The sequence below is a fragment of the Osmerus eperlanus genome, chromosome 20 (genome assembly GCF_963692335.1).
Source record: "Osmerus eperlanus chromosome 20, fOsmEpe2.1, whole genome shotgun sequence".
NCBI classification, from domain to species: Eukaryota; Metazoa; Chordata; class Actinopteri; order Osmeriformes; family Osmeridae; genus Osmerus; species Osmerus eperlanus.
The window spans coordinates 10,876,772-10,899,472 of NC_085037.1; the positions used below are offsets into that span (position 1 = coordinate 10,876,772).

The 22,701-nt window shown below is 49.1% G+C and overlaps 1 protein-coding gene across 4 annotated transcripts; it reads right to left on the reverse strand.

Annotated features, from left to right (window-relative positions):
* Nucleotides 1-590: 590 nt before the first annotated feature.
* Nucleotides 591-22,448, reverse strand: snx13 (sorting nexin 13). 4 transcript variants are annotated; one of them, XM_062486829.1, is made up of 27 exons: nt 21,922-22,223; nt 15,943-16,055; nt 14,018-14,120; nt 12,925-13,014; nt 12,070-12,191; nt 11,690-11,811; nt 11,396-11,500; nt 11,188-11,276; nt 10,826-10,909; nt 10,561-10,699; nt 10,327-10,415; nt 9,704-9,803; nt 9,106-9,299; nt 8,818-8,922; nt 8,445-8,577; nt 8,139-8,176; nt 7,641-7,710; nt 7,430-7,450; nt 6,101-6,243; nt 5,693-5,800; nt 5,487-5,597; nt 5,129-5,290; nt 4,942-5,013; nt 4,552-4,697; nt 4,397-4,465; nt 4,193-4,305; nt 591-3,505 (listed from the first exon to the last, which is right to left on the reverse strand). In XM_062486829.1, exons 1-27 carry the CDS (start codon nt 21,973-21,975, stop codon nt 3,273-3,275), a joined length of 2,928 nt encoding a protein of 975 aa, XP_062342813.1. In that variant the 5' UTR covers nt 21,976-22,223; the 3' UTR covers nt 591-3,272. The 4 variants fall into 4 exon arrangements, with proteins under 4 accessions (XP_062342813.1, XP_062342815.1, XP_062342812.1 ...); XM_062486831.1 differs by lacking the exons at nt 7,430-7,450; nt 21,922-22,223 and adding an exon at nt 22,289-22,448 and having other exon boundaries at nt 6,101-6,276; XM_062486828.1 differs by lacking the exon at nt 7,430-7,450 and having other exon boundaries at nt 6,101-6,276; nt 21,922-22,224.
* Between the last annotated feature and the right edge of the window lie 253 nt (nt 22,449-22,701).

The window sequence follows — 22,701 nt, forward strand, 5'->3', positions numbered from 1 at the left end:
AGGATATCTCAAATAATAACAAAAACGTTATCAGCTGTAGCCTATGTGGCCTTACAAACACATCATTAGACAGATGTGGACTGATCCGACATTTTCAGCATTGCAATCATCACACTTCATCCCTGTGTCAAGCTTTATGCAGGATGAAAGTTTCCCGGCGCCGAAAATAAGATTTGTCTGCGAAGTGGTTTTCACACCATAGTTTATTTATGGTGAAAGCTATCTCTGGACAGTCAGTCAGTGCCCACGTGTGTGGGTGTGAGTGTGTGAGAGAGAAAGTGTGAATGTTTGAATGAATGTTTGTGTTAGTCCCTAGGATCTCTTTAGCCTCTCGAAGCTGGTGGCAAAATATCCCGCCAACTCCCCAGGAATGTGTGCGACAGAGGAGCAGCACTCATTCCAAAGGTGTGAGACAGAGACAAAGAATGACGTGATGAGAAAGATATGCAATGAAGAGTTTCTACAAATACAAGTCACAGGACCAAAATTGATAATTTAACTACATTCTGAAATGTAACTGGCAAAACCAACTTGCACAAGTAGGCAGTATGTCAACCCTCAACTCTTAAAGTAAGACACCACACACACACTGGTCAGTTAGTCTGAGTTACTGTTTTATTATTAGTGTTATACTGTTCTGAGCGTAGCTGCTCCAAAGGAAGAGTTGATAAGCATGATGCAAAAACACCCTAAAAGTCCTTTTAAGTCGCATAAAATGACTGTGACATTCTGATTCTTTTTGTTGTTGTTTTGTTAAAGAAAAATATGAAAATAGAGTTGACAGTACATTTAGGCACACTATTGATACACACTGTACATCGATATGCACAATTTTCATAGATTCATATGTACTGGGGATAAAATTAAAAATAAACCTGACAAGCCATCCTACATGGAGCAATGAGGCGATGCCTAAAAGGCATAGTCACCTTTTGTCACCTCTTCCAGTACAGTGACAAACATCCTCCTCCCTTTTTAGCATCGAGGTCAGAGTTCATGTCCTCATTTAGCCAATCAGAATCCCCCAGTCCTGCTCAGTGCAAGCCAATCACAGCAGACAAGGGACAGTTCCATCCAATGGCAGCAGCAGAATGGAGCTCTGTTCAGCCAATAGGATGGCTCTCCCACAGTCTCTCTCCGGTAAGTGCTCTTCAGCAGTGATTCTATTGGTCACAGGACAGATTTCCTGTGATGCTATTGGTCAGGAGATGCTTCTCTCCATCCTGGCATTGGTTCATACATCAGAAACAGAGAATCGGACAAGGGAACAGGTTTGTATGCATGAGCCCCATTTGCTGTCACTGAACCAACAAGCATTCCAGCTTGTTCAAGGAGTGACAGTTAACTTTAGATCAACTGCCTCTCAGGTCTTCAGTCTCCCCGCTGCTCGGAACTCTCTTGCTACTACCGAGTCGACAGGGAGAGCGCAGATTCACCAGGAGTGAGAGAAGAAGAATAAGACTTATAAAACAAGTCTGTAAAAAACACTGTACTTTACATCAACGGAATGTAAGTTGTTGGGATCATCTGATTTTTTTTCCTTTTTTTTTTTTTAAGGGAAAATTCTGTCGACTTTTGTGTTGTTTCTCCAAACAGTATTGACGTGTCTTTTGTTTTTTTCAATATACAATTATTTGAATATACATGCATTAAAGAAAAATATTGCACAAAATTAAAAGTGATTAACTAGGGATATATCTCCATTTCTGTTTTCCTTTCTGTGACGTAGTCATGTGTAAGAAGAGCTACTTCTAGCACGCATCTCTTGGTCTGTAATATTAAGGCTGGTTCACTAACTTACACTGGCACAGTTTCTGACTGAGGAGGATTGCATCTTAGTGCTAACACACACTCGCATGTACATCCACACACACACACACACACACACACACACACACACACACACACACACACACACACACACACACACACACACACACACACACACACACACACACACACACACACACACACACACACACACACACACACACACACACACACACACACACTCACACCTTCTCATTCAGAACAAAGGAATACACTATAGACCAGTCACCAGTACATTCTTTGCAGCATATCTCTGTATGCTTGGACAGCCAGAGATCTCCCCTCGACAGGGACCAAGAGTAACACAGTTCATCCTGCTCTGTAGTCTCATGTTCTTGAGTGTCGTTTTTTTCCCCCTCACATGATAATCAATACGAACCACAGTTATGCTGTCAGTGTCCCCACATCATACATACAAACGTATACAGAGAACAGCTGGAGCTTTGGTTGTCAGGGTTACGACAGTAGCGTTAAAAACGGGTGTGCCTTAGCCTATCCTAGAAGGGTTAGGTTAAGCATAGGTGATGTCACTTCTCAGACAAATAAAATAACAACCACACACACACACAAAAAATCAAGAACAGCGAAAACCAAAGTCAGAACCCTTCTTGGAACATCATGTTGAAGGCCTTGCGTCAGAAAAAAATCTTCTGAATAAATAATCTCAACAGCCCCCGTATCTGCCATCTCGAGTTGAATTGACCTACCGCTACAGACAAATTTGCTAATATCAATACGTATACCATGACGCTTTGTGTTCATACACTGGTGACATTTTAGAAAATGGTGATTAAAGACGATGCCTGTGCCTCGGGCTGGTTTGAAGACGTTGAATTTAGGTGCAATAAAAAAAAAACTGGCCAGACGGCCCTCAGCCTTAGCTACTCAGGAGACAGAAGCAGAGAGGGGCGGGTGAGGCGGGGCATAAGGGGGTAAGGCGTGAAGGGGGGGGGGGGGGGGTAGCATGTTCCATACCCCCACACTATCTCTACTCCTGCAGGTTAAAAGCATACATGAGATGTCTGTGGTCCGCTCTGGGCTGACCACACAGATCAAATAAAAACAATAATCTTCAAACAGAAACTTAAAAGAAAAAAGGGGTAAAAAAAAAAAAAGATTGAAATAAACATAACCTCCTCCCATAATCGCCCGCTACATTTAGTCTCTTGGTGGCACGAATGGGAGAGGAGGTGGTGGTGGTGGGGGGTTAAGTTCCTGTGTTTGTGAGAGATGACTCAGTGTGAGGAACTCTTGGCGGAGATCTCGTTACCTAGGCTAGTCCGGCAAGGAAGGGAGCAGTGATAACTCGTTCGTAGGAAGGACACAGACTAATAATGTTCCCTCACACAAACACTCTTCACCTAATCGTCACGTATAACCTACACACGCCTCACCTCAGCCACAAACCGAGTGCGTGCGTGCGCTCGTTCCCTTCCCTACTGTCACCTCTTGAAGCAGGCTTTTTGTTTCTGCGAGTATCTGTGTGTGCGCGGCGAGCGGGAGTGCAGCTTGACGAACAGCTCGGGGAACTTGTACTGGGGGAACATGGTCTCTAGGAAGCCCTCGAGGAACACGTAGACCAGGCGGCGGTTCATGGGCTGGTGCTGGAACATGTCGAAGACGCGGAGGATGCCCTTGCGGGTGGTGTCTGCTCCGATGATGTGCTTTAGCTCGTCTGGTGAGGAGGGGCGAGGAGGCGGGGAGAGGGAGGAGAGAAAGAGGAGGGAGGGGGAGAGGAGGGGGGGGAGGGGGGGGGTAAAGGCGAGAGTGGGAAGTACAGAAGCAGAGCAAGTCATATTTCGGTATCCCAGAATCCTGCCAGAATTAGATTGTGTAACCTCAGGTTAAGCCCAGGGGTTAGGATTGAGGTTGTCTGATGTTGACCTGGGCCAAAGCAGAGATAAGTAGGACAGTGAGGCTATCCTGAGTCAGCACAGTAAGCCAAGGACTTACAGGGACAGGCTAGTATGAACCACAGCACAATCAGCACAATCAGCACATGCTAGTACTGAGGCTAAGCAGTTTCACTCGTAAACCCTGCATCTGAGGGTGTATGTGTGTGTGTGTGTGTGTGTGTGTGTATGTGTGTGTGTGTGTGTGTGTGTGTGTATGTGTGTGTGTATGTGTATGTGTGTGTGTGTGTGTGTGTGTGTGTGTGTGTGTATGTGTATGTGTATGTGTGTGTGTGTGTGTGTGTGTGTGTATGTGTGTGTGTGTGTGTGTGTGTGTATGTGTGTGTGTGTGTGTATGTGTGTGTGTGTGTGTGTATGTGTGTGTGTGTGTATGTGTGTGTGTGTGTGTGTATGTGTGTGTGTGTGTGTGTATGTGTGTGTGTGTGTGTGTGTGTATTAGTATATCTTACCTGGCATGATCCCCAGGAGGTTGGTCTTGGCAGCAACTCGTGTCCTCATGCGGATGCTCTTGTCCCGGCGAGGTAGAGTCTCAGCCAGAATACCATTGGGCCAGTATGAATCCCTGAACACGGATAGGTATGCTGAGAGTTACGGACAGGTTCCCTGACCAATCATGAGGCAGAATACATAAAAGTGTAGGGGAAAGGGGTTACCTGAACTTCTTGACGTAGTCTGCCACCTGCTCTGGAGAAGTCATGTAGTCCACATGATCCACGATCTTCCTACAGAACAGAGACCACACACAGAAATGTAAGAGAGAGAGAGAACAAGAGATTGTGTGTGACACGTGTGTGTGTGTGTGTGGTACCTGTTGATGGTGTCTCCGTAGGTGGCTCTGATGAGTTGCTGCAGAAGGTTCTTGATGTTTCTGCGTAACCACTGGTTCCTCTCCTTCAGGTCGAACACCTCGTCCATCAGCAGGAGCATTACACGCAGGGGGATGTTGTCATCCACCTACACACACACACACACACTCTAATATGAACTACACACTTTATTCCAGATTTAATTCAGAGACAACAGAGAGAGACAGTAAAGCAGAGAGGAGAAGAAAAGACCAGGGCTGGAATCGAACCCCGGCCCCTGCAGTGAAGCCTTAGATCTAGTGGTGCACGCTCTTACCCGGTGAGCCACCCAATTCAACTTTTTGTATTTCTTATACACACACACATCTACACACACATACACACGCACTCACGTTATCATCCAGCTGGGCGGAGACTCGGCAGTGTTCCGGGTCGATGTTGGACTTGGGCAGCATCGGAGGCACCTGGGAGCAACAGACACATCTGGTCAGTCAGAGAGCGAGCGACCAAGCGCGGCCCTGGAGAACGGCGGCCGTGGAGCGGAGGCAGCTAGCGGAGGCAGCTAGCGGAGGCAGCTACCTTGAATACGGACTGCTTGAAGTCCTGCCCCAGCCTCTCTGACATGCGGCCCATGTTGTCGGAGACCTTGTTCATCCCCTCGGCCAGGCTGTCAGGGAGCGACTTGACGGCCTGGGACACGTTCCTCATGGAGCTGCGGAGCGGGTTCACAAACGTGTCCATCTGTGTGTGTGTGTGCGAGTGGGGGGGGGTGTGTGTGTGTGTGTGTGTGTGTGTGTGTGTGGGGGGGGGGGGGGGTAAACATACGTTAAGACACACACAAGGGTAAAAGTATTGGCAAACATCTAGCAACGCGTTAGAAATGCCCATGGGAGAATTCCTGTGTATGGCAACCCCTGGTGTGTGTTTGTGTGTGTACCTTGCGTGCAAAGTCTCCCTTGCCCTTGCTGTAGGCCTTGTTCTCCAGGAAATCATACACGTACGGAACAATAGTGGGGCAGGCCTTCACCATCTCTGGGTTCAGCAGCAACTACAACACACCACACACACACACACACACATTGGTGAATGTGTGTGACACAATCCATAAGCGAAGCACTCCTCGCAGATAACCTGCACACACACCTGTAAGTATGTATTGAGGTCTTTTTTCCTCTTCTCCAGGAATTCTCTGTCCATGTTATTGAAAGTCTTTTTCCCCGGAAGTTTGAGGATAGAGGTCAGGTTCTCGAACTGGTGCGGGAAAACATACGAAAACAACGCATGTTTATCGATTCCGTCAATCCCTGAACATTTACATTTTTACATTTAGTCATTTAGCAGACGCTCTTATCCAGAGCGGCTTACAGTAAGTACAGGGACATTCTCCCCGAGGCAAGTAGGGTGAAGTGCCTTGCCCAAGGACACAACGTCATTTGCACAGCCGGGGAATCAAACCGACAACCTTCTGATTAATAGCCTGACTCCTTAACCGCTCAGCCATCTGACCCCCCCACACACCCGCACAACACACACACACACACACACACACACCTGTTCCGTGATCCTCATGTGGAAGTCGTGGAAGTCAGAGTAGCGGCGGTAGGTCTTCCAGCAGTCCTCGCTGCCGTCTTGGCTGCGGCGGAACACGGTGATGGCGTACAGCGCGTAGGTCTTACCGTGGTCGTTACACACCCCTGCGCCCAGCAGGAGGGGGAGAGAAGCATCAGCTATTGAGACGCCCGGGGGAGGGAGGGAGAGGGAGAGGAGGAGAGGGAGAGTAGGGGGAGAGAGGAGGGGGAGGAGGAGGGGGGGGGAGATAGGAGGGGGGGGGGGGGGAGAGGGGAGGGGGGGGAGAGGAGGGGGGTGGGGGAGAGGAGGGGAGAGCGGAGGGGGGTGGGGGAGAGGAGAGTGGGGGGAGAGGGAGGGAGGAGGGGGGGAGAGGGGAGGGGATGGGGGAGAGGAGGGGGGTGGGGGAGAGGGAGGGAGGAGGGGGGGGACGGAGCAAAGGGGTTGGAGAAGAGGAGGGAGGGAGTAGAGGAAGGGGTGGATGAGGGGAAGAAGAGCGAGGGGACGGAGGTAGCGCACCAAAAGGTATGAGCGGAGAGAGAGAGAAACAGATGAAGAGTGTAGCAGAGAGAAAACACAGCCAGGGAAAAGAGAGCGGAGGTATGTGGGAAAGAGGGAGGGAGAGAAAACAAGACAGGAATGAAACATGGAGGGAGGAAAGTGGAAGAGGGGGGGGTGGAGAAAAAGAGAAGAAACGATAAAGGTGATGGAGTGACAAAAGAAGAAAACTGGGAAAATAACAGGTGACAGAAACACATGAGATGATCAGTACCCCGCAGAGGTGAAAGGGTTATGGGCAGACGGAGAGAGAGAGGTGTCGAGGGAGGGCTAGTCAGGGGAGATGGGGGGTTCAGTAGGTGACACAGTACCACACACACACACACACACACACTTCTCTGACGTCAGGCCCCGTTAGGTGTTAGGCATGAGTGACACCCCGTCCTCACAACCCCAAACTACCCCGAGGGAGACGCAGCAGTCTGTCACCCCACCTGTCATCGCCGACGACTCCCATCCGCTATGCTAATGAGGATCTCCTTCGGTCCATGCTCCCCCCCCCCACCACGCTGCCCCCCCCCCCCCCTCACCGGCCTGCCACGTATTCTCACTGAGAAACAATACTCGTTGAGAAAACGTCTGTGCTTTGAATTCCACATTCAAGTTGTCATTTAAGCGGCAGAAGAACTGGAGCCGTCGACGGTGACAGGTCTGGTGTCGTTTGGGGGAAGTCAGTGATGCAAACAACTCTTTATATTACAGCCCCTGTTATTAGATGAGAGAACCCCTATTTGCCATGAGGTACCGTGTAGTTACCAAATAAATCCGTTTTCTTGGCTGCAAAATAAAGCATTACAGTCACATGCCATGGGGGGACTTTCCAGACACAACTATTGCATCTTAACAATCGACGATATAAGCACAAAGCACCGTCCATGTTTGAGAAAACCAGCGCAAGAAAAATTGAATCCAACTGCACTCGCTAAATATGTGTCAGTAAGTGCACTTGGTGTGTGTGTGTGTATACCTGTATCAGAGATGAAGGCATGTAGCTGCATAGTATCGTCATGGCAGGAGTTTGACAGGTCGTCCAGAGACTGAGACCAGAGAAGAGAAAAATCCAATTAACACCTGAACTACAACACGTCGCGCTACTGTTTCATTAATTAAACAAATAAACAAAGAGTAGGCTCACAATTTACAGTTCGTTTTGAAGCAGGCTATTAAAAGCTATTATGATCAATCGGACCACTAATTGAAACCACAATCTGGATTAGTTCATTGTTAACAATTGATTATTGATTATCAATATGGTCATCTCTACCCCTGGTTGTTTTCTACTCAGCACAAGTCAACATACAGTCATGTATCTCCCAACAGGCTTTACACGGTCAAAGTCTAACAGCAGGATCATGAACAGCCGTCATATGAGTCTTTTTTTTTCTTAGTTTATTTTTATTTTTATGAGTCACCAACGAGTCAGAGGTTGTCACGACAACGAGGTCAGGAGGAGAACAGGACTTACCAGATTTATGCTTCCTGTCGGAGAACCGTTGAATGATTCTGTGGAAGAAGACAATGGCGAGAGTTACACAAACTGACTCAGTTAACTGTAGAGGCTAAAGTCACACACACACAGAAACACACACACACACACACACACTAACAGACACACACACAGACACACTTCAAATGGCCTAGGTTCAAAGCCAGGCCACTCCTCTCACATCTCCTCCGGTTAGGAACGAACACACACACACAAGTTTTATCAATACACACTAACAGACACACACTAACAGACACACACTAACAGACACACACACACACACACCTCCGTCCCCGTCGTCTGAACCTCTGAAGCTGGGCTCCTTCAGCATGTCCAGCTCAGCCAGCATGCGCACGTACAGAGGACTCTGTCTGAAGGAGGGGTAGTACCTCTCATCACGCAGCATCATGTCATACACCTGACACACACACACACACACAGGTACAGGATAAGCATGGCTAATGAACAGGTTCAACGAAGGAGGCGAGACACAATTCTTGGTGTGGCTGTAGTCAGAAAGTTTAGGTTTGAAAGATCTTTTTGAAAAAAAGTTTCTAAAAGGTTTGAAAAAGGTTTTGGGGGAAAAAAGGTTTTGGAAGCTTGAAAAAACATTTTCAAAAAGCCCTGGTACCCACACCCGCGTCCCACACACACACACCTTTCTTTGGATGTCGTCAAATATTTCTGGCGTGGGGTCTTCCTTCTGCAGCTTCTCCCCCAGCCTCACCACACTGGCCTCGTCCACCTGGACCCTGGGGGAGGCCTGGCGAGGTGGGGGTATGAGGGTAGTATGAGATCCCGTCAGGGGTGGTTGACAAAACTAAAAACTAAAAACTTGATAAAAAAACTAACCCATAAACAAACTCTGAATCAGTGGGAACATCGCCCACACAGGGAGACCCCCCCCCAGCCTTGGCCCCGCTCCCTGGTCACCATAACCCGTTACCTTGTCAGAGAGGTACTGCTCGAACACGCCCAGCGCTGCGGCCTTCAGCAGGCCTTTGGTGGCCCCCGCCTGCTTCCTGCCGTCCTTCTGCAGGGCCTCCATCACCTCCAGCTGCTGCTGGGCAGTCACCCGGTAGCCCTCCACCGTCAGCCAGAAGAACAGCTCCGCCTGGGCCCCCGCTGCCTGCATGTAGTCTGCATGGATGGGGAGTACATTTAGACATTTACATTTAGTCATTTAGCAGACGCTCTTATCCAGAGCGACTTACAGTAAGTACAGGGACATTCCCCCGAGGCAAGTAGGGTGAAGTGCCTTGCCCAAGGACACTAGTCATCTGGCACGGCCGGGAATCGAACTGGCAACCTTCTGATTACAAGCCCGCTTCCCTAACCGCTCAGCCACCTGACTCCCTACTCTCGTGTAACTCTCGCCATTGTCTAGGGTCAGGGGGGCACGGGGAGCTGTTGTCTAGCGGTCCCGGTTTATGTAATACTATCGACCACAGAGGTTTACGCAGGAACAATGTCACGGAATGCCAATGTGAGGAGATTAAAGGAGGTGTTGTGTTCGAGGTAGATGTTGAGCGGTGAGGTTTTACCCATGAAGAACTGCAGGGCGATGTTGTGCACTAGGATGTGCTCCAGAGGTATGATGCACAGCTTGCCGAAGTTGGCCGCCAGTTTCAAGGCATCCACCTCCTACAGAGAGAGAGAGAGAGGGAAAGAGAGAGTTTGATAGAAAGAGAGAGAGAGAGTGAGAGTTTGATAGAAAGACAGAGGTAGTGAGAGGGAAAGAAAGAGACGGAGAGAGAGGCAAGGAGGGAGAGCAAGACAGAGAGAGAATGAGAGAGAGAGAGAGAGAGAGAGAGAGAGAGAGAGAGAGAGAGAGAGAGAGAGAGAGAGAGAGAGAGAGAGAGAGAGAGAGAGAGAGAGAGAGAGAGAGAGAGAGAGAGAGAGAGAGAGAGAGAGAGAGAGAGAGAGAGAGAGAGAGAGAGAGAGAGAGAGAGAGAGAGAGAGAGAGAGAGAGAGAGAGAGAGAGAGAGAGAGAGAAAACCAGGATTATAGAGAGACAGCGACAAGAGAGATAGAAAAATCAGAAACAAACACCATGTGGTCTGAGAGAGCGTGGTGGGTGAGTGGGGTTTCTAATCCATCCTAACACAGACCGTCCTGGGAGGTCCCCCCTCCGGAGGGTCAGGAGTGGGGGAAGCAGCCCGCTCACCTTGCCTGACTGGAGCCTCTGGATCCTGGTCTCACACACTTTCTTCACAAACAGCAGACTGTTGATCTGATTCTTTATCACGTTGATGTCTGAGGTAGGATCAAAGACGAGACAGATTAAGGATCCATTTTCAGTATTCAGGAGATCCATAAAAGGTAGCTACATACTTACATACACATGTTGAGGGTTTGTATGTGTGTGTATTTATGTACGTGTGTGTGTGTGTGTGCGTACCATCTCCCGCCGTGTCCAGCGAGCGCAGGTACTGGAGTTCCTCCAGGGCCTTGTCTTTGACCGCTTCCAGTTCGGCCACTCTGTCTGTCAGCTTCAGAATGTTCATGAAGGCCTCGTAGTTACAGCTTGAGTCTCTGATCTGGAGGGACCGAACACACACACACACACTCTTCTCAGCGCACGCTTCAAACGGCGCTTCATGCTAGCGGTACACTCCGCTGCGAACAGGTTATAGCTAGCATGTGGCATTGGTACGAGGTCTCACCATCCAGATGACAAACTGGTTGATGTAGTCTGGGTCGCTGAGCTGGTTGATCAAAGGAAGTAGCACCCCTCGAGCCAGGACCTCCTATGCCACACACACACACAGCAGAAAATGTTAGATAAACATGACCTCATTCTGGAATACATAGAATCACAGACCCTCCAAAATCGCATCTTGTTTAAAAGACAAACCTGCCCTTAAAATGCATCTTTGAAACGTACTCGGGAAAGTGTGTGCTTTTTTACGTGTGGTAAGCAGGGCAGATAACGAGTACACGTTTGTGTGTGAGTGAAGTGAATCTTTGACTGCATGTATGTGCGTGCGTGTGTGACTGTGCGTGTGTGTGTGACTGTTCCACTCACCCTAAGGAAGTACCTCATGTTCTTGTTGTGAAAGTCTCCAGGAGGTAGTAACAGATACAGCAGCACCTCACACAGGTCCCTCAGGAAACCTGAACACACACAAATACATGAATCCCTGGGCCAGTAGCAGGAGATACTCAGTCCTGCTTGGCAGAGAGGTGTGCACGTGTGTGTGTGTGTGTGTGTGTGTGTGTGAGAAGGTTCTTACCCTCCTCGTCTTTGTGAGAGGTGCACACCACGTCTCGACAGATCTTCCTCTCCATCTCCACCTCGGCCTCGAAGAACGAGTCCACCAGCTCTTCAGATACATCTCCTGTGGAGGAGATCATCATCACCATCACCTCCACCTTCCAACAACTTTAGAGTTGATGAACGACTGAATTCAATTAACATTAGAGACACTGTGTGTGAAAATGATCTGTGGGTTGTTATATTAGTGTGTGTGTGCACGTGTGTGTGTGTGCACGTGTGTGTGTGTGCACGTGTGTGAGTGTGTCCATACTATGCTTGTTGTCCTCCCTCTCTCCCAGCCTGTCCTGGGCCTTCCTGAAGACTCGCAGGTGAGTGGCGAAGTCGTCCACCAGACGAGTGGTGAAGTAAGGCTGCCAGTCCACCTCTTTGGACCTGAACACACCCGTCAACACGCCCACAACACCTTTTCATATACGCGTACATGTGTTTTATTAACATGTCAATAAAAACACACTCCATAAGCATGACCCATCCATTCCCTCAATAATCAACTACAGAATAATATGAATTGTCTTGGTGTATATCAAGCACAGGAAGTGCATGGTTCCAGCACAGGAAGTGCATGGTTCCAGCACAGGAAGTGCATGCTTCCGGCACAGGAAGTGCATGGTTCCAGCACGGGAATCATACCGTGTGGAGAACTGGACGAGTGCATTCTGGAGGGTCTGTCTGATCTCCAGTAGGAAAGAGTCGTCCTCGCTCAGAGTGTAGTACCAGTACTGGATATAGTCCCTCAACGCAAACTGGATGACCTGGGGAAGACCACGAGAGAGGAACAGATGACCTACATTATGACTGCACAAAAGTGAAAGTTCTAGTCCATATGGAATTCAAATAAAGAGAACATACACACAAATCAAATCAAGCCATCTTCTTAATCCCATTTCCTGTTACCAACACAGACGCGACTATAAGAACCACATAACTCATTCTTAACTCATAGCCTACATAACAGTCCACTAAGGGAGATGGAATTCTGCGAGACAGAGAGGCAGAGAGCCAGAGAGGCCACAGAGTGCAGCCCTGATGATTGGAGGAGCTGTTGTTGGGTTACTCTGTGTCACGCTACACGGACGAAAGCACATACTTGCAAGTGAAAAGGTCGTAGTGTGCATTGTTATTTAAAAAAAGGAGAAGGAGCTACCAAGAAACAGCCAAGACAGACAGAGAGAGAGAGACAGACAGAGAGAGAGACAGACAGACAGACAGACAGAGACAGACAGACAGAGAGAGAGAGAGAGAGAGAGAGAGAGTAAGAAAGAAAGAAACAAAGTAGGTCGAGTCATCTTCCAAAAAAATAAATAAGTGCAAGGTCAGCAAGACCCTTCTCCAGCTGAGTGACCATGTCAGAGGGTAACATAACCCTTTAGCCATGTAGCGTGGCTGTCAGAGGGCTGCTTGTCCTCGTGACAGCCCCAGGGTGTGTACCAGGGCCTGCACACCACCCCAGGGTGTGTACCAAGGCATGCACACCGCTAGTCTCACCTGCTGCAGTGGCTCGTCTATGAAGTTCGAGCCGGTCAGCCTCCGGTCGATCTTGATGGGCTTCTGCTCCAGCTTCATCTCATCCAGCGTCTGAGGGAAGGACAAGACGACGGACGTGTGTGTGTGTGTGTGGGGGGGGGGAGGGTTCAGGGGTCAAGCTCACATTCAATTTAATAAATTATGATTGTATGTGTGTGTGTGTGTGTGTATGGTCTGTATTTTTGGGTAAGGCTGTGTGTGTGTGTGTGTGTTTGTGGGTAGGGGTGGAACGGTACATGTATTCGTATTGAACCGAAACGGTACGGGCGTCACAGTTCGGTGCATGAAATTACACGGAGAATACACGGTATAAAAATAAATAAAACTGCCGTGCAAATTAATTAATGTAATGCGGAACTACTGTTAGATACTCGTGTTCTTTAGGGACACCTAATCTGTAGCCCCGCTTTTGCTCTGAAGCTCTGATTGGCGCCGCAGCCTGTGTAGCCGAGATAGCCTATGTATGCCATTTTTTGTCAGGTCGACAGTCCAGTGAGTGAGTCAGAGATAGGCTAGCTAGCAGCACTAAGGATGAGTATGGCGAGTGGTGGCGATCCACAAGAGATAGAGGACCCGCTGGCCTCTTTAAGATCGCAAGTTTGGGAAAACTTCAGTTTCCCAGTCAGTTACAGTAGTACAGGCGAGAGAGTGGTGGATAAGACAAGGACTGTGTGTCGGCGTTGTTCAACATGTGAGTGGAAATACATCTAACATGCTAACTCATATCCGACGCCATCATCCAGGTGTGCCAATCACTGGAACGAGACAAAAAAATTGTTCTCCTCCCTACAGTGCTTAACCAGCCTTTAGGAGTTTAGATACACATACAAATAGGACCAAAAATCACTGAAGCAATCGTAATTTATATGGTACAGCCTGAGACATGCACAAAAATAATAATAATTGCCTTCTGCATTTTTGTTTTGCTTGCTCCATTGTACCGAACTCGTACCAAACCGTGATGTCTGAATCGAGGTATGATCCAAACCGTGACTTCTGTGTACCATTCCATCCCTATTTGTGGGTAAGGCTGTGTGTGTGTGTGCTTTCATACCTTCAGGATACCCGTTGCCGTGGGCGGCAGGTAAGAGTGCTCGCACGTCTCCAGGTGTTTCTCTGAGTTGGTCCTCCCGTACAACAGCGTGACGGCAAAACCCCTGCGAACGGGAGGAGGACGCTCGCATCAGGCCTCCGTCGCCACCACGCTCTGGAACAGCCGTTCCTCCAACACTACCACGCTCAGGAACAGCCGTTCCTCCAACACTACCACGCTCAGGAACAGCCGTTCCTCCAACACTACCACGCTCTGGAACAGCCGTTCCTCCAACACTACCACGCTCAGGAACAGCCGTTCCTCCAACACTACCACGCTCAGGAACAGCCGTTCCTCCAACACTACCACGCTCAGGAACAGCCGTTCCTCCAACACTACCACGCTGTGGAACAGCCGTTCCTCCAACACTACCACGCTCAGGAACAGCCGTTCCTCCAACACTACCACGCTCAGGAACAGCCGTTCCTCCAACACTACCACGCTCTGGAACAGCCGTTCCTCCAACACTACCACGCTCTGGAACAGCCGTTCCTCCAACACTACCACGCTCAGGAACAGCCGTTCCTCCAACACTACCACGCTCAGGAACAGCCGTTCCTCCAACACTACCATGCTCAGGAACAGCCGTTCCTCCAACACTACCACGCTCAGGAACAGCCGTTCCTCCAACACTACCACGCTCAGGAACAGCCGTTCCTCCAACACTACCACGCTCAGGAACAGCCGTTCCTCCAACACTACCACGCTCAGGAACAGCCGTTCCTCCAACACTACCACGCTCTGGAACAGCCGTTCCTCCAACACTACCACGCTCTGGAACAGCCGTTCCTCCAACACTACCACGCTCAGGAACAGCCGTTCCTCCAACACTACCACGCTCAGGAACAGCCGTTCCTCCAACACTACCATGCTCAGGAACAGCCGTTCCTCCAACACTACCACGCTCAGGAACAGCCGTTCCTCCAACACTACCACGCTCAGGAACAGCCGTTCCTCCAACACTACCACGCTGTGGAACAGCCGTTCCTCCAACACTACCACGCTCAGGAACAGCCGTTCCTCCAACACTACCACGCTCAGGAACAGCCGTTCCTCCAACACTACCACGCTCAGGAACAGCCGTTCCTCCAACACTACCACGCTGTGGAACAGCCGTTCCTCCAACACTACCACGCTCAGGAACAGCCGTTCCTCCAACACTACCACGCTCAGGAACAGCCGTTCCTCCAACACTACCACGCTCTGGAACAGCCGTTCCTCCAACACTACCACGCTCTGGAACAGCCGTTCCTCCAACACTACCACGCTCAGGAACAGCCGTTCCTCCAACACTACCACGCTCAGGAACAGCCGTTCCTCCAACACTACCATGCTCAGGAACAGCCGTTCCTCCAACACTACCACGCTCAGGAACAGCCGTTCCTCCAACACTACCACGCTCAGGAACAGCCGTTCCTCCAACACTACCACGCTCAGGAACAGCCGTTCCTCCAACACTACCACGCTCAGGAACAGCCGTTCCTCCAACACTACCACGCTCTGGAACAGCCGTTCCTCCAACACTACCACGCTCTGGAACAGCCGTTCCTCCAACACTACCACGCTCAGGAACAGCCGTTCCTCCAACACTACCACGCTCAGGAACAGCCGTTCCTCCAACACTACCATGCTCAGGAACAGCCGTTCCTCCAACACTACCACGCTCAGGAACAGCCGTTCCTCCAACACTACCACGCTCAGGAACAGCCGTTCCTCCAACACTACCACGCTGTGGAACAGCCGTTCCTCCAACACTACCACGCTCAGGAACAGCCGTTCCTCCAACACTACCACGCTGTGGAACAGCCGTTCCTCCAACACTACCACGCTCAGGAACAGCCGTTCCTCCAATGTGCATGAGGAGCAAATATAGACGCTCTACTTACCCTCCGACGAAGCAGAAGATGTAGAAGGCCAGATAAAATATAGCAAAGGGTCCAAAGGTGATGAGGAAAAGCACGACTCCAAGACCCCCCCATCCCCAGATGGACAGACTGGCCTGTAACACACACACACACACACACCTCAGTACATTACATTTACATTTAGCAGACGCTCTTATCCAGAGCGACTTACAGTAAGTACAGGGACATTCTCCCCCGAGGCAAGTAGGGTGAAGTGCCTTTCCCAAGGACACAACATCATTTTGGACGGCGAGGAATCGAACCGGCAACCTTCTGATTACTAGCCTGATTCCCTAACCGCTCAGCCATCTGACTCCCTACACACACACACACACACACACCTCAGTACAGGTGACCTTCTTACTGCAGTGACTGTGAAACTAATGTTTCTACTTATTTAAACTGTCCAATGCAGGATCCTATACTGGAGAGATACGGGACCCGAGGATATGACATGTCCTATATAATGTTTCCCATCCCTTAGTGCATTCGGTGGCGACAAAGGGGCCACAGACACCAAATCACTGGCCTTCTCTTTAAAGTGCCTACGTCAGGAAATAAAAGAAACTATAAAAAGAGAAGAGGGCTTAGTAGGACAAGAGAGATAGGGAAAGAGAAGGAGAGAAGGGGAGAGAAAGACAGAGAGAGTTGTCATCCTCTGGCTTCCTGTTATTGCCAGTGCAGGAAACAGACATCTCTAACATCTGACCTCACAGTACCCTGACCCAGTATAGCATGCAGGCTAACAAGCTAACAAAACCCCGTTCTGAACAATGCTAGCTAGCTAGCTTCAGTGGAGGGTTGCACGATCAGGCAGGCAGGGCAGGCACAAGCTATGCCATGGCACTGACACAGATAGAGACAGACAAGCAGGCTAATACCAGCTCTGCCTTGACCCGTTAAGGTCAACTGGCCTGGAAGCTTCTCTGCTTGCCTTGGGAGACATCCAGCTAGAACTACAACTTGGACGTTGAGACGCTGTTTAGACATTCTAGTTGGATGTCTGGGCTCAGGTTGGTTGTATAGGTGGGACCTGCGGGCATCTGTAAAGCTCTGTGTGACATTGCTTGACAAAAAATCCAATCAAATTTTGATTAGAGCTAGTGCAGGGATGCTTCCAAACACCCACTACACAAGTCGCAGTCCAAACCACCTGGTCGACACGGTAGCTTTGCTGACGCAATGCGTTCATTTCGAAGAAGCTTTCATCCAAAGCGACTGGGGAAGAATTCGAACCTGTGACCTCTCGTCTGCAGTCAAACGCCCTCCCACTGCGCCATACCCATGTTTCAGATAGTAGGGCGAGGCTTTGTTCCAGGGGAGCTGGATGAGGCGGGCAGACCCTGGTGTACAGCAGCAATGAAGCCCACTAGAGGTGCCCTCGGCCCGGAGGAGTGTGACGGTGACTGGGGCCGCGGCGCTGCCCTCTGGGGGAATCAGCTTCTCCAGGTGCAGGGAGGGAGGAGAGAACTAGGCCGTGTTAATGAGAGAGGCTGAGAGCCATCTTCGTAAAACGACACGAGGCGCCGAGTGTGTGGATACAAACACACACGCGCTTGTACACCCGTACACACACACACGCACAGCCACACACGCACACCCAGTGCACGTACACGCGGGCTCCGAGCATATCAGATTGAGATCAGACCGTGATGATCTGAGAAGATAACGTAGCCTGGATAGCAGGGCTTCCCAGGGCTGAGAGGAGCACCGCTGAGAGGTTTGCCCGAGGACAACAAACACTTTGTTCTGTCTGCTTCCCATCCATCATGGTCTAATATCTGATGATACCCATTAGGCCCTCCATCAACCGCATCAATACACCGCGTATATTTAGACAACACAGCCAACCGACCAATCAGAACACAGAAAACATGACGCCAGTGAGAAAAGGAGACGTTACTGTATGGAATGTCGGACGTTTATGAATAGTTTTTCATAAATTCGTCTTCTTCAGTCCAAAACAATCCATTAGGTTGTTTACAATTTTGATTTAAAGCACCAAAAATTCATTGTGATTGATGATTTCTGCTTGTTGCAACCAGAAATCACCTGTCTGACACAAGGCTCAAGGCCCAGAAGACACTCAGACCACAGCGTTGACAAGTCGAGACACATACATACCCATTATGCAGGTGGAACAATACCACTGGCTAAACACATCCTCTCAGTGTCAATGAGCACGGCTCAAAAACCAGTTGAACCAACACAGGGGCGGGCAGACGGACAGAATGTGAATCACCGCAGGCGCTTTAAGAATGTGTCAAAACCCGCCTGCCCTCATTCACTTCGCCCCACTGCAATCATGGGCCGTATGGGATGGAAGGAGAAAGGCTTAGCCAACGCGGGCTGGGAGGCCAGAACCAAAGCTAGCCCTGACTGACAGCATCAGAAGACTGGAACCAGTGGAACTCTCAGGCAAGGCGATGCAGCACAACCACCTCGGGGCCTTAGAGCATAAACAATGTTTACAGCGTTTCATCGCCGCTGGGTAGAGATCTGCGGCAAAAGGCCGCTGCGATCCCGGGAGTGGTCTTTGTGAGAGGAGGATGAGGAGGGTGGCATTGGCAAGATCTCATGGGATCAGAACATGTAGGCTAAATCACATGGGATCTACACACAAGTCATAAACCATAGCCCCAGATAATGAGACACCATGTGATCTAAGGCTTAGACCCAGCCTCCTGTGACAAACCTGCAACTGAAGGATCATATCGAGAGAGGGGGGGGGGGGGGGGGGCCGCGGCCATGCGACAGATCCATCCCATAATGCCGACCGTCACCTAGGTTACTGATGCTCAACGGAGAGCATATCAAATCCTGGAAAGCTGAAGCCCGTCAGATTGGAGTCAGATGGCTGAGCGGTGAGGGAGTCGGGCTAGTAATCTGAAGGTTGCCAGTCCGATTCCCAGCCGTGCCAAATGATGTTGTGTCCTTGGGCAAGGCACTTCACCCTACTTGCTTCGGGGGGAATGTCCCTGTACTTACTGTAAGTCACTCTGGATAAGAGCGTCTGCTAAATGACTAAATGTAGATTGCAGTACATTGGGACCACTGTTGACCTGCAGGATGGTGTGAGCGAGCCATGAAACTGTGGCTCAATAAGAGACAGCTCACTGGCACTGACTCATTACAGCTTACCCAGCTTTAACATTGCGCCATCTGTTCCAGCAATCACACCACCAGACAGATCTCTAAGCTAACCCAATCCCCCTCCCCCCAAACACACACACACATTTTTCAAAAACTTCAGACGATGCTACACGTGCGAAGACACGCGACACGCCGGCCCGGTGGCGGATGCTCCCCAACGCAGAGCCGGAACACCGTCTCTGGGCCGCGGCCCGCCACTTTCGAATTTAACGTTCGCGCCGCGTCGAGGCTGTGGTCGAGTGTCATTATCGGTGGCTCTCACTTCAAACAGAGAGCTGGCCTGTTTACCATGCAGCCCCCTCCAAAACACTGCCTCTGTGTTACCAGAAGCTTCACTCTCAATCAGTAGCCCTGTTTCTGCTTACTGACACATTCACTCTGATCCACCGCCAACTCGCTGGGTAGGTTCCTTACAAACATATATCTACACACACACACTTTAAACACACACTACACACGCACGTTGGAAGGGGGGGGGGGGGGCGAGGGTCACTGTTGCACTTCCGGAGTTTTAACACCTGGCAGTAAAAAGGTATTTAGAGATGTCCTTGACGCCAGCCTTTCCCTTTAACTAACACACACGCGTCACAGCGGCCTTGGCCAGAGTTATCAGAGTACAGAGGTGACGCGTCACAATAGGGTGCTCTGACGACAGTCAGGCTGGTGGCAGCTAAGACCATGACATGGGTTGTAAAGGACAAGCTGAAGGGGGGGGGGGGGGGGGGGTAAAGCAGGGCTTAAGTGACCCTGCACAGCCAGGGGTAAACTTCCTGCCTATCCAGAGCAAGGGGTTAACACAGCCCATTAAAGTTCTCCTCTGAGAACGGAGGGGGGGGGGGCGTCAGGGGAGAGAAAGTAGAGAGGAATTGGGCGAATACTGGGATTGGCTCAAGAGACGAAAATCCACAAGCAATCACAGAGGGGAATCATGACTCCAACGTTCTCATCATCCTCATGACCACTAGCGTTGGCGTCGATCCTAGTGCTCCGATGTCTGGCAGGCATCCTAGAGTATCCTCTAGGCCAGTGGTTCTCTACTGCAGGATACGGAGACCCGAGGATATGACATTAGCAGCCTTCTGCATAACTAGATAACGACCCATTCGTTTGAATCAGGGGTGTTGGAGCAGGGACACATCTAGATTCCCGGCCGTGCCAAAATGCCGTTGTGTCCTTGGGCAAGGCACTTCACCCTACTTGCCTCGGGGAAAATGTCCCTGTACTTACTGTAAGTCGCTCTGGATAAGAGCGTCTGCTAAATGACGAAATGTAAAAATGTAAAAATAGGGTCATACTAACGTCACCCACTACACACTCACAACGCCTCGTGCCCTGAACCGGTTCACATCCGATTGGCCGGCCTGTGCCCTACGCAGCGCCGGCCAAGCCTGATGTGAGCGATGCCTCAGCCTCCCTGCCCCACAGCTTTGATTAAGACACCTTAATGAGGTTTAACCTACTTATGAGAAACACATTTCTGTCACTGGCCTAACGCTGCCTTCGGATATGACATCCTAGATGTGCTAATGGTGGGTTACTGCATCTACCTTTGGCTGTCAAATGCAGGCAGGTTCATAAGACAGCAAGACGCTGATGGTAAAACTGGGTGGATTTATGGGGCAGCATCATAACGTCTTAGTTTTATAACACACTGGATTACAAGTTGGCTCACCAAGCAGGGTAGAAACTATAGAGCTATAGATAGCCTTTTGCACGGTGGTCAGATATAGAGGTGTTAAGCTATGCATTAGTGAGTATTTGCATAGGTCAAGAGAGCGACTATGATATGATGATACACTGGCCATCTGCCAAGGGTCTGTGGGAGCAGAGCAGACCTCCTCTGATATAATGTGAATTAAAATAAGTAGTTAACACAATAAATGTAATGTCAATTTCACTATTATCAAATGATTTATATTTGTTTCTGTTCATTATCATAGAGGAAAGGAATACACGTATAAGTAAGAATTAAAAATTAAATATGGTGTGGCATACATTTATGACAGATTATATGACACACTAACTTGGACTTGATAAGCTGATGGAAGGTTTGACTGGTGACTACCATGAAGAAGTAGACCAAAGTTTTTACACAGGTAGGAAATAATGTTGTAAATGGACAGATAAGGGATACTTTTTAAAAGGCCAATAGTGTAGACTTGATCACTCCTATCCAATAATAAAGGCTTCTGAACCCACTCTTGATTATAACCAGTCATCAGTGAAACAGCCATCTTTAAAACTTGAAACGACGCTAGATACATTGACACTGTAAACAAAACTAATTTGCAGAATGGGCCTGTTCATTTATTCCTTCACAGTATTAACAAGGTCAACTTCTTATGATTCTCAACAATAATATATTTCATTTGACTGTGATTCTCTGTTTACGTGCTATGTCATCATGATGTAGGTGTAAACAAGAACCATTGGGTATACACGATGGGTCCAGAGGTGAAGTGATTGAGGTTATTATTAAGCAAGCTACTAGATCATTTAGCAAGTGACTGTAATGGCATTCAACACCCAAAGCAAGTAAACATTGAACAAGGAAAAAAGCTGATTGTGAGACTAGCTAACAGAATCAAGACATAAAAGTCTATGGTACTACTTGATCAGCACTATATTGTTTATATAGCGATAGTAACGCGGCTTTGAAACGGAGTCAACTACGAGCTAGAAAAGCTCGCTACTCTGCTTGTTCTCCTGCAACTCATTCCACTTGCAAAACATAACCATATATCGTTAACTAGCGCTAGGCAAATCGATAGCTAGCTGTATACTTTTGGGCGCGCCCATATCTCTCACCTGAATAATGTGTTGAAGCCATAAAGATTTTCTTCTGTCAGCAATGTTACTCATAATAATCGAAACACATAACGTTTCTTATTAAACTAGTAGTGCTAACAAGCGAGCTAAATCAAGTACGGCGTTGACGGTAGAGACTAAGCTCATCGTATTAGCCGTGTAATCCTCGACTGACAGGCATTTAGCAGATGCTTTTTTAGAAAACAGAAAAGCTGTCTGCGCCGTCCTGTGTTTACCTGTGATTTGATGTTATCTAGCTAACTAGCTAGCTGCGAGGCTAGGCAGGCTAAATACGAGGCTAGCTGTCATCGTCCAACGCACGGAAAACAAACTCGTACACGCGCATCGTTTGCACGTCTTAACTTACCTCTGCAAACATAGTTTAAAAGGCTGTGGGTGCAGTGGCTTAGGCTAACCCCACCACATTGTATCACGCAAAAATCTCTCTATTTTCTTGATTAAAAACGATTGTATTTCCAGTCTCCGTACTCTCCTCGGACAGTAGCCATGTTGCAAGCTTTACGTCTCGGGCACCCCTTTTTCGACGTCGCTCGCTGATTCGTTGACATATGATGACGCATGTAACACACACCCGTGACTACCTGCTTTTGTTTTTTAAATTTCTATTGACAACAGTCAGCGATGTTCCTTGCAGTTAGAGTGATCCATATAATTCATTGTGAGACTGTATTCCAAATGCAGTTTTCTCGCTTGCTCAAAATATGATTGATTGACTTTTGTGCTACGACCTCATCTCTACTGCGTAGTTTCAGCCATGCG

Excerpts from the sequence above, each read along its gene's own strand:
- snx13 (XM_062486828.1), bottom strand. The coding sequence starts at position 21,975 with ATGAGTAACATTGCTGACAGAAGAAAATCTTTATGGCTTCAACACATT. Across the intron at positions 11,501-11,689 it reads GAGGGAGGACAACAAGCATA|GAGATGTATCTGAAGAGCTG; the intron begins GTATGGACACAC and ends TCTCCTCCACAG. Across the intron at positions 10,700-10,825 it reads ACCAGTTTGTCATCTGGATG|ATCAGAGACTCAAGCTGTAA; the intron begins GTGAGACCTCGT and ends CGGTCCCTCCAG.